Source organism: Bos mutus, chromosome 10, assembly GCF_027580195.1.
Source record: "Bos mutus isolate GX-2022 chromosome 10, NWIPB_WYAK_1.1, whole genome shotgun sequence".
NCBI lineage: Eukaryota > Metazoa > Chordata > Mammalia > Artiodactyla > Bovidae > Bos > Bos mutus.
Genome location: NC_091626.1, coordinates 11,644,418 through 11,656,122, shown reverse-complemented (window position 1 = coordinate 11,656,122; position 11,705 = coordinate 11,644,418). Strand labels below are relative to the sequence as shown.

Genomic DNA, 11,705 nt, shown 5'->3' with positions numbered 1-11,705 from the left:
AACAGAAGATATTAAGAAGAGGTGGCAAGAATATACACAAGAACTATACAAAAAAGATCTTCATGACCCAGATAACCATGATGGTGTGATTACTCACCTAGAGCCAGACAACCTGGAATGTGAAGTCTAGTGGGCCTCAGGAAGCATCACTACGAACAAAGCTAGTGGAGGCGATAGAGTTCCAGTTGAGCTATTTCAAATCCTAAAAGATGATGCTGTGAAAGTGCTGCACTCATTACGCCAGCAAATTTAGAAAACTTAGCAGTGGCCACGGGACTGGAAAAGGCCAGTTTTCATTCCAATCCTAAAGAAAGGCAATGCCAAAGAGTGTTCAAACTACTGCACGATTGCACTTATCTCACACGCTAGCAAAGTAATGCTCAAAATTCTCCAAGCCAGGTTTCAACACTATATGAACCATGAACTTCCAGATGCTCAAGCTGGATTTAGAAAAGGCAGAGGAACTAGGGATCAAATTGTCAACATCTGCTGGATCATCAAAAAAGTGAGAGAGTTCCAGAAAAACATCTACTTCTGCTTTATTGACTATGCCAAAGCCTTTGACTGTGTGGATCACAACAAATTGTGGAAAATTCTTAAAGAGATGGGAATACTAGATCACCTGACCTGTCTCCTGAGAAATCTGTATGCAGGTCAACAAGCAACAGTTAGAACTGGACATGGAACAACAGACTGGTTCCAAATTGGGAAAGAAGTAGGTCAAGGCTGTATATTGTCACCCTGTTTATTTAACTTATATGCAGAGTACATCATGTGAAATGCCGGGCTGGCTGAAGCACAAGCTGGAATCAGAATCACCGGGAGAAACCTCAGATACGCAGATGATACCACCCTTATGGGAGAAAGCGAAGAAGAACTAAAGAGCCTCTTGATAAAAGTGAAAGAAGAGTGAAAAAGTTGGCTTAAAAATCAATGTTCAGAAAACTAAGATCATGGCATCCGGTCCCATCACTTCATGGAAAATAGATGGGGAAACAATGGAAACAGTGAGACCTTATTTTTTGGGGCTCCAAAATCACTGCAGATGGTGACTACAGACATGAATTTCAAAGATGCTCCTTGGAAGAAAGGCTATGAGCAACCTAGACAGCATATTAAAGAGCAGAGAATTACTTTGCCGACAAAAGTTCATCTAGTCAAAGCTATGGTTTTTCCTGTAGTCATGTATGGATATGAGAGTTGGACTATAAAGAAAGCTGAGTACCAAACAATTGATGCTTTTGAACTGTGGTGTTGGAAAAGACTCTTGAGAGTCCCTTGGACTGCAAGGAGACTCAAGCAGTCAATCCTAAGGGAAATCAGTCCTGAATATTCATTGAAGGACTGATGCTGAAGCTGAAACTGCAACACTTTGGCCACCTCATGCGAAGAACTGGCTCATTGGAAAAGACCCTGATGCTGGGGGAAAGATTGAAGGCAGGAGGAGAAGGGGATGATAGAGGATGAGATGGTTGGATGCCATCACCGAATTGATGGACGTGAGTTTGAGTAAGCTCCGGGAGTTGGTGATGGACAGGGAAGCCTGGGGTGCTGCAGTCAATGGGGTTGCTAAGAGTTGGACACAACTGAGTGACTGAACTGAACTGAACTATGTCATCATAGCAATGTCAGATATTTTTGTTTACTTACCATCTTATTTTTCCCCACTAGAAGCTTCATGAAACTTTTTTGTTTTGTGTCTCAGTGTCTGGCATGTAACTGGTGCTCAATAAATATTTGCTGACTGAATAAGTCAAGTCCTTAGAACAGATAGAGAAAGGGAAGCTTTCATAGGCTGCCCCCAGATGAGACCTGGCCTAACTAATGCTTTTATTCATCTTGCTTTATAGCAATCTATAAATTTTAGCAAACAACTTCTTTATATAATAATAAGAAAATGTGTATATAATTGAAATAGAAGGTAGAGTGGAATGAAAGGATTAAATTGGGTGTTAAAGATTCCAGGAGACTTACTTAGCTTACTGCTAAAAGAAGTTTGTCCCAGAATCAGTGGTTTTCAAACATTGTTTTAAAGCAGAACAACTGTATTTTCAAGTAAAACCTCAATAAATTAAAGTTTACTAAAGCAGAGCTGCTCTGATTGACTTCAGCAGTGGCTTGAAGGAAGGTTTGGGAGTTCCCCTCTTTTAGTCCCCTCACACCCACAAAGAGCTTTGGCTTCTGGGGGAATTCTAGAAACACAGTTTCAAAACACTGGGATGAAGGAACTTTAGAGTCTATACTCTCTGAAAATTCTATTCATGAAGGCAGCTGAGTTAAGACCTGGGCTCCCTTTTGGTCTCTGTCACTTTAAGCTGAAGGAGTACTAGGAGTTAGCACCCAGAAAGACAAAAACCACATGTGGCCTGGGCCAAGGCCAATGCCCCTTCTCATGGCCAGACTTGGGAAACTATGTCACATTTCTCTGACCCAAGACTGATGATGGTTAAATAACTCTGACTTTGGCTTGCTTGTCGTCCTCCCCCTACTCTCTCCTCCCCCAGCTCAGAACTGAAGATATCCAAGCTCACTTGGCAATTTCTCTGAGCTTCGGAGTTGATCAGAATCTTATATACAAAGTAATCTGGTGCCCACCCGGATGGGAAAAGATTCATTTGTCACCATCCGGCACCTTGTCAGCTAGCTGGGTGATTTGCTTTAGACATCCAGAGAGAAAGCAGCCATACACACGCAGGAGTGGAAGGGTAACAGAAGAGAGCTGAATGAAGTAACTATTTACCAAAGTGTGCTCAGCTTTAAGGGGACAGAGGATTGTAAAGAACCCCGGGACTAGCAACGGCTGGAAGTCGTCACCACTAGGCTTGAAAAAACAAGGAAAGAGAGCTGTCATCAACAAACAGTGGCTTGAGAACTTGGTAAAAAAATGCCACCAGTTCCATGTTCCTAAGGATAAGGATGTGGAACCCTGAGAAGAAGGAACTTATCGACTCTTACTGAATCGGCGGCTTTCAAGACTTCTCGAGACCGGTCAAGCCACCGGTCTCACTTTGACCTTTCCAGCCAAAAGTCCAAAATGACCAGTTTACTGCGACGATTTGGGACTACAACTCCCAGCATGCATCTCTCCGCTTCTATCGCAAACTTTTCAACTCTGGAGACCTCCGGAAGAATCGTTTGTCGGGACTTGTAGTTCCCCGGTTCGGGTCGGCCGTCTGCCGTAGGAGCCTGCTCATTGGAGCCCAGGTCACCGCCCCCTTCCCCTCGCCGTACATCGATGTCCCACGCACGCACGCGCGGCGCGTGCCCACGCCCCTCCCGAGACCTAGGACGCAGGCGCGCGCACGCTCCCGGGGCCCTGTGGGCGGGGAGGGGGGAGCGGGGGAAGGAGGAGGGGGAGGGTGGGGGTTAGGTGTCTATTGAGTAGACGGCAGTGGGGCACGAAGAGAGCGGAGGTTCTGGTGCCAAGCTGGTCAACGCTGCATTGGGCCTAGAGCGGGCAAGAGATTCCGAAGCATAAGGGAGCGAACTTTGCGAGTAAGAGTCGGCCGCTGAGACCCAGAGGGCCGCTGGGGGCGAAGCCCCGGCCTAGGCCCCGCGGAGATGTCGGGCTGCGGAGCTTGTACTTGCGGAGCGGCGGCCGCGCGAATCTTTAGCTCATCGCTCGTCTCCGCTCAAAGAGGTAACGAAGTAGTCCCTCACCTGAGCCCTTGATCCAGGAGTGTCCTGGCGGGCGGTGGAGACTCCGGGGAGGGCAAGAGACCGCCCCCACCACTCGGTGCTTCTCTTGGCACCCTCCCCCCCCCAACCCCTTCCGTGGCATGGGACTCTGCCAACCTCTGGAGCAGCTGTTTCTCACATTTGAGGTGAACCCCTTGTGTTCCCCAACCCGCTGGCTTTCAGGCCTTTGGGGCTAGAATGTGGCCGCTTCGCAGAAACTCTGAAAGCGGGGGACAAATTACTTCGTTTGTTAAAAAGTGTCCCCAGACCCCACTCAGAGCTCCTCCGGGGACTGCCGGCTGCTCTGACTGCGGCTCCTTTTCCGGAGCCCGGCCGGGTTTCCCTCGGGCCTGTCGCGGGCCGCGCGAAGGGCGCGGCTGGAGGGCTGCCACTGTTGGGGTCCCCTGGGGCCTCGGGGCGCCGACCCGGCCGTCCCGGGCGCAGGCCGCGCGAGGCCCGGGGTGTCAGAGTCATTGTGCGGTCGCTCACACCGGGACGTAAACCGGACTCCTGCTGTTTCTAGGCGGCCGCGGGAAAGCGTCTGAGGAGGTGCCGGTTATCTCAGCAGTTGTTTTTAAGTACTTGGGTGTCTCAGCAGTCGTTTGCCGGGTTTCCTAACTTGACGGTCGCAAATAGTTTTGAAGGGTGGCGCTTGTTTATTTTTCCTTTCTGTTTATCAGGAGCTGCGAAGGGATGGTACCCCAGCAAAGAGATTCCGGAAGGGAAACCATTTTTCTCTTCCCTAAATCTATGAATAGCTGACAACAGGCTAGATCCTGTTTTAATCACTAAGTTCTAGGCAAATTCGTTTTGTTTTGGATTATCAGCTTGTGATCTCGGGGCGGAGGGGGAAAGCCCCCTATTCCTAATATTTAGTATCATTGTAAAATCCTTACTGTTTACTAAATGTTTATTTTCTGACAGTTTATTTCACACAGGGATTAAATGAGGTTGTGTGGGCAGAAGCGTTTCCTAAAATGGTATGTAAATATAAAGGAGTGAATTTAGTCCCCATACACTGTTAAACCTGAACAAGTAGACATCCATATTCTAGGAATTTTGAGTTGCAAACACTTGAAAGTGACAGGTAGTTGAATTCATTTATCAGACACACTTGTTGACAGCCTCCTGTGTGCCAGGCCCTGTTTTGGTGCTTGAATAAGTCCTCACCTTCAAGTTTAGAGAACTAGACAATAATATTGTTTCTGGGCCTGTATGAAATATGTGGGTGTTCTCCTTGGGTAGGGAAGGCTCCTTTTGACAAAAGTCTTCATTTCTATCAATTGTCCCTGAAAACTGAATTGTAGGAAGTGTGCAGTTGTTTATTTTTCTTTTCAAAACAACAGCTCCTTTTAAAAATTAAATTTAGTAAAGAAACTATACTCCCCCAATAAAAGTTAATTAAAAAAATTAAATCTATTCTTAGGTAAGTAAAAAATTAATGGCTTATTTAGGAATTATCTGTTTGTCAGTTAAGACAAGTTTACTAGAGCTTTTTAGAAATACCAAACCATAGCTTTTACTGTAAAGGAGTAAATTAAAATGTGAGATATTACCCAATATCATTATAGAATTTAATATTTTTATGTGACAATGAAACATCAAATGGCTTTCACATGGATTTGAGACTTTCCCAAGGCTTAATTACATAAAATGTTTCTTTTCCATGGTAGAAACTGTATATATACGTCTACAAAAATATAATTTTTTTTAAAGCCTGAAAAACCTCCAAGGTTATTTTTATTTAGAATTCCTGGAAAGAGGAAGAGAGTGAAAGAAAAATTAGAATTGAACTTTAGTGTGTTATTCTTACAATTAGAGTTAAGAATTTCAGCAACATAATTAAACAAATAATCTCATCAATATAGTCTTCTACAGGAAATTGTACAGTGATTTAAGAATAAAAGGAGATGTCATAACTCCTCTGAAGTACAGTGCTGTTCTCTGTTTCTGTTCCTTTATCTGTCATGTTATACTTTAAAAACTTTAAATGGTAGTTTGAAAAATTACTTAATTGTCGTACTAGACACTGGATCTGTTTTCTTTTCCTGTTGGGCTATATGTATCCAATTTAATATTTTCTTCACTGTTCTCTTTGAATATGAAATGTATATTAAAGTAAAAATTTTAAATATTTTTTTTGCTCAGATTGCTGGTGTTTTCATTATTGGTGTATGTGTTTTTAAAATGTACCTTGCATATATAACAGTCAGTTTGCGTTCTAAGTATGTGCATTCAAAAATGTTTGATTTCATTTAAAAAATCCTCAGTGACGATACTTGGTCTGAATTTGGCTGTGAGAGTTGTGTGATTCTGTATAACTCTCTTGATTTCTGGATGCTTTCTGTTCTTGTCCATTGAAAGGGTGTCACCTCATAAGGTAAATGAAGATTTGAAGATGCTCAAACTTGTTGGTTGGCATCCATAATTCTCATGATAGTTACAAAATGTGCCTAACTTAATAGTTTTTAGCTAGATTTTAGTTCCCTCCCTATCTTGTGATTAAATCCGATACAAATTAAATAAGACAAAATGAATAAGTGATAGAACATCTTTATTTCCGGAATTACACACTATTTCCTAATCACTTCTCTTTTCTTGGGCGTGTTCACCTTCAGACCAGTAGATTAGTAACATTAGTGAAAACCTGTCAAATATTTTTAAATTTGAGGAAAGCTATTATAGGAGTCATGTTATTTTTCTTTATTAATAAGTATTCTATTAAAAAGTATTCAGAATTCCTGAAGTAATAACTTGGACATAAAGTAAAAAGTTGAGATTATTAAAAGCAGTAAGTATCTACCAAATTGTGAGCATCGTGAGTGTTTGTTGAATTTTGTTTCCAATTTGTGTTAGGGGTCAGGTGTTTAAGAGAGCATCTGACTTGATTTGCCATTTCATAAGTTGTTAAACACTTAAATATGTCACTACAAATAGCTAGTTTTAAATTTTCATTAGTTCTTTCGCTCTGTTTCTAAAATGCAAGTTAAAGATCAGTCTATCTTTTAAGCTGAATCATTGGTGTTATTTTGGAGAATGCTTAGTTTAAGATTGAATATAGGAAGTATTTAGAAATTGAATAAAATATTCTCCTGTTCTTAAAAGCCCTAAAATTTTTATCCCTTATTCTAATATATAGTTTTTAAAAAACAGCTGCTCTGAAACTCAAAACTTTATCTTTATGACAGAAGTTTGTAAGTGGTTTAACTTTTAACTGTCTTCTGTCATTACTGCCAAGTAGTCTTTTGAAATATACTTCACATAAATACTTGCCCTTGTTTGGCTTTTAGATGTTCTTCACCTGGGTTCACAGGCTTCCAAAAGGCCCAGGGATAAAATTCAGAGGTTCTTTGAACTTTATTTTCAGTAGTCTCTGAGAGAAATGTAGCATTTCCTTCAGTTATAAATATAGGCAAGAAACTAGTAGTAGTATTAGCAATACCTGTGGAATTGTCACCATTCTAAATCACAGATGTTTTCGTTTCACATTACATTCCTGATAGCCCAAAATATTGTTTACACTTTCCATCACTTTGAAATCATGGTTATTTTAAAAGCTGTTAGATCTTGTTTAATTTTGTTAAGAACCATATTTTAACTACTTCATATTTTAACTACTACATATATTAACTACTTCAGGATGATTGGGTTCTTATATATTTTATTCTGTACATTTAAAAATGTTCTGAATAGGCTTCACCAGTGAGCCAGAGGACAAAAAAAAGGGTTAACAATTCCTGATTGGCTTGCTGCAGTGCTTTATGTGAAGATGTTACATGATTGGTGAATGACTGGTCATTTACATTGTTTTGTACAGTGGTTTTAAAAAGTGTGGTCCTCAAACCAGCAGCATAGGCATCATCTGGGAACTTGTTAGAAATGCATTCTTGGGTCCCGCCTCACACTCTGTCGATCAGAACTAGGGAAGATCCCCTGCACTCTATGGTTTAACAAGCCCTCCAGGTGATTCTAATGCATGCCCAAGTTTGGGAACCAGTGGTTTAGTATTTATAGCATCATGTTGGTGTAGCCCTTAGATTATAGAATGTTAAAACACCACTTCAGTACCATACTATCAGGGCCAGCAAAGAAGTTCTTAAATTTAGAGGTCTAAATGACATGAACATGTTTTTTAAATTGTATTGTCTGTGGTGACTGTGTAGTTTGGTTTCATATGTTACCTTATAAGTTATTTAAAGTGAAGGACTTATTTTTCTTTCTATTCAAGTAGATTTTTAAAAGAATCATGTTCATTTTTATTTCTCTTAAATTCCCAAAGATAATTTCCTTTCAGCTTATTTTCTAATAGTATTATGTACTGTACATTGTTAAATGCTATTTTAAAAGATATAAGTGGAAAATATACACTGTATGTGAAACTTCAGGTATAAATTTTGTTCTAAACATCTGAGTACAAATATAACATCCAAATACAAATATAAAGGTTGTTATAATTGTAGTTTTCTTTGTGAATACATCATAAAAGTTCAGTTAAAAATTACACTTGTTGCATAGATTATAGTAAATTATTGTGTTATGCTGTCTTTCATTTAATGAATGTTCTCAAGCACACACAAAATAGAACACTGAACCCCCAGATACCCATCACCCAGCCCCAAGGTACATTCAGCTTTCTGCATTCTTGATTTCATCTATCCCTCTCCCCCACAACTTTGTCTGAACTTGCTTTTTAGAGGGACATAGTCTTCTTGCCTGGAGAAGGCAGTGGCACCCCACTCAAGCACTCTTGCCTGGAAACTCCCATGGATGGAGGAGCCTGGTAGGCTGCAGTCCATGGGGTCTTTAAGAGTCAGACACGACTGAGCGACTTCACTTTGACTTTTCACTTTCATGCATTGGAGAAGGAAATGGCAACCCACTCCAGTGTTCCTGCCTGGAGAATCCCAGGGACGGGGGAGCCTGGTGGGCTGCCGTCTATGGGTTCGCACAGAGTCGGACACGACTGAAGCGACTTAGCAGCAGCAGCAGCAGTCTTCTTGCCTATAGAATCCTGTGAACGGAGGAGCCTGGTGGGCTGCTGTCTGTAGGATCATGCAGAGTCAGACACGACTGACGCAACTTAGCATGCATGCATGCAGTAGAGAAGGAAATGGCAACCCACTCCAGTATTCTTGCCTGGAGAATCCCAGGGACAGAGGAGCCTGGTGGGCTGCCGTCTATGGGGTCGCACAGAGTCAGACACGACTGAAGCAACTTAGCAGCAGCAGCAGCAGTCTTTAAATCATACTATGTCCTTGAAAAAACATTAATGTTTAGCTTAAATTTCATAAACTGTATTTAACAAGAGTCAGTTCAGTTCAGTCACTCAGTCGTGTCTGATTCTTTGCAACCCCATGGGACTGCAGCACACCAGGCCTCCCTGTCCATCACCAACTCCTGGAGTTTACTCAAACTCATGTCTTTTGAGTCATCACTGACTCAATGGCATCACCAACGAGAGAGTAATGGCTAACATAGTTTACTGCAAAACATGGAAATGTTACACTTGAGAAAATTTGAAATGTCTTAAAAATGTTAATTATAAGGAATGCATCAAATTTTTTTTTTCCTCAATATCCAAGCTTAATAGTGTTAAGCAAAAGTTTATACTTTTGGGGTTAGGGACTGGGGTGTCATAATCCTTTTTTAGTGTTCTTTGTGAATTTATATAGAAATAAAAATTTTTTCCTCTTTGTATCTTTGCTGAGTAATTTGGTGGGTTCATTTTTGTGCTTTGTGAAACTGGAGATGGCATGGTGATAAGTTATTCAGTATAAAAGGAGTTGGAAAATGGGAGAGAGTTGTTAATAAAACAGTTACATAACTAAGCAATTGTTTTGGAATTGTTTTAACTACATAATTTTAAACCAGTTTTTGCATTTGAATACAACATATACATGTGTATATCTTTAAAAAAGCCCTAACAGGTGTAGAAACTAAATCCTGAGTTGTGAATTGTGCAGGGAATAAAATGAGGGAGGCAAAATCAGTTTCTTAAGTTTAAGTGTTCACCACCACCACCGCCACCGGCCTCACCCCCAAAGATTAATCGCCTCCTAATAGCAGTCTGGGAAACTTGCTTCATGGCCAATGTACATTATTAGCTTTTGCAAGATTCTAAGTAGCTCTAGGGTATTGAGGTCTGTGGAATTTTGTTTAACTTATGACCATTAATTTTCTTGTGTAGGGAGCAGTCTTTTAAGGACCAACTTGGGAAATACTGCCTCACAATATGGAGTATGGCTCTTTTGCCAATGACTATAATTTATTTGGGAGTTTATTTTGTGTTTATATGCAGAGAAGCAGGAGTCAGCAAACAGTGATCCCATAGAACAGATCCAGACACCTGTTTATTTACATTTTGTTTGTTCTTGTTGGTAGATATAAGACATAACAATGTAGAACATAAATGCCCTTGTTCCCCTTTCACACTTTGAAAGGGCCATTAATTGTTGTCTCTGGTCTTTCCTCACTTCCAAAGCACAGGTCTGGCCAGTTTTTGAGGATGGTGTCACCAGTTTGTACTATTGCTGTGAAAACTAACTTTTTCAACTTTCTTAATGCTTTAGGGATTTTTGTTTCCAGAGGATTTATTGAAGGTGTGTTAATATTTGATGTGTAGACCAAACAAATTTCATTGTATTTTCAGGTATTTCTTGTAGTCGTATTCATATACCAGTTTTAGGAAGGCTTGGGACCTTTGAAACTCAGCTTCTACGAAGAGCTCCTTTTAGAGCTTTTACAGAAACACCAGCATACTTTGCCTCAAGAGATGGGATAAGTAAAGATGGCTCTGGAGATGGAAATAAGGTATTTTATCTTTATTGGCATTTATATACATATTTGAGTTCCCTCATTTAAACAAATATAATAGTACTCTGTATTTCATTGGTTATATGTTTTCATTGTTTGGTTGCTAAGTTGTATCCTACTCTTTGTGACCCAATGGACTGCAGCCCACCAGGTGACTCTGTCCTGTATTTCCCAGGCAAGAATACTGGAGTGAGTTGCCATTCTCTTCTCTAGGGGATCTGCCCTACCCAGGGATCAAACCTGTGTCTCCTGCATTGCAGGCAGATTCCTTACTGCTGAGTCAGCAGGGAAGCCCATGTTTTCTGTAGGAAATATAAAATGATGTGAAGAATTTTACGTATTTTTATTTTGTGTATCAGCCTGAACCTTAACATTATTTGATAAGCATTTCATTGGTAAGCAGTAATTAAAATTTCTAACACCCCAACACAGTAAAGAAGCTTCATTAAATAATTTATGTAGTCAGTCTGATGGTTGGTTGGATTAAGAATAGCCATCCTTTTCTGTTTCTACACAGCTCTTAAACTCATGATAATATAAACCTTACCTCATCCTCTACCTAAAAATCTTGGATATCTGTATGACTTAATGGTGGGCTACTCTGTAGCTCATTTGAAAAGACCCTGATGCTGGGCAAGATTGAAGGCAGGGGGAGAAGGGGACGAAAGAGGATGAGATGGTTGGATGGCATTACCGATTCAATGGACATGACTTTGAGTAAGCTCCGGGAGTTGGTGATGGACAGGGAGGCCTGGCGTGCTGCAGTCCATGGGGTCGCAAAGAATCAGACACGACTGAGTGACTGAACTGAACTGAACTCTGTAGCTAGGAAGTAGATGATTGGTAACTTTATTAAGTCAGTGAATAATCATGTTTTTTATTATGCAAATTTGGCTAACACTTGAGTTATTAATATGTATGAGACAAAATGCTAGGTGTTTTCATATACACACTTAATCCTAACAATGCCCCTCTAAAGTAGGTGAAATTATCCCTCCCCCTTTTTTTTAGAGATGACAGAAGTTAGATTTAAGAAAGTTGAGTCACTACTTGTCATGGTAATAACTCTCAATTCAATTTCATAGTAAGTTTTTTAGTAAGTAAGTAGTTACTAATGCTTATTGATATTTTTTTCCTCAAGTATTTACTGTCATTGAAAAAAAGCTAATTATTATACATGCTGGATCATACCATGTAAAGAAGGGAAACAGTAA

General features: G+C 40.5%; 1 protein-coding gene across 3 annotated transcripts in view; it reads left to right on the top strand.

The window, feature by feature from the left end:
• The first annotated feature begins 3,364 nt into the window (after window positions 1-3,364).
• The window catches only part of CLPX (caseinolytic mitochondrial matrix peptidase chaperone subunit X), a 36,908-nt gene continuing 28,567 nt past the window's right edge, over window positions 3,365-11,705 (top strand). For all 3 annotated transcript variants that reach the window (XM_070377284.1, XM_005899965.3, XM_070377283.1), the window contains exons 1-2: window positions 3,365-3,640; window positions 10,328-10,488. In XM_070377284.1, the coding sequence (XP_070233385.1) occupies window positions 3,562-3,640; window positions 10,328-10,488 (240 nt within the window). In that variant the 5' untranslated portion in view covers window positions 3,365-3,561. The remainder of the gene's footprint in view (window positions 3,641-10,327; window positions 10,489-11,705) is intronic.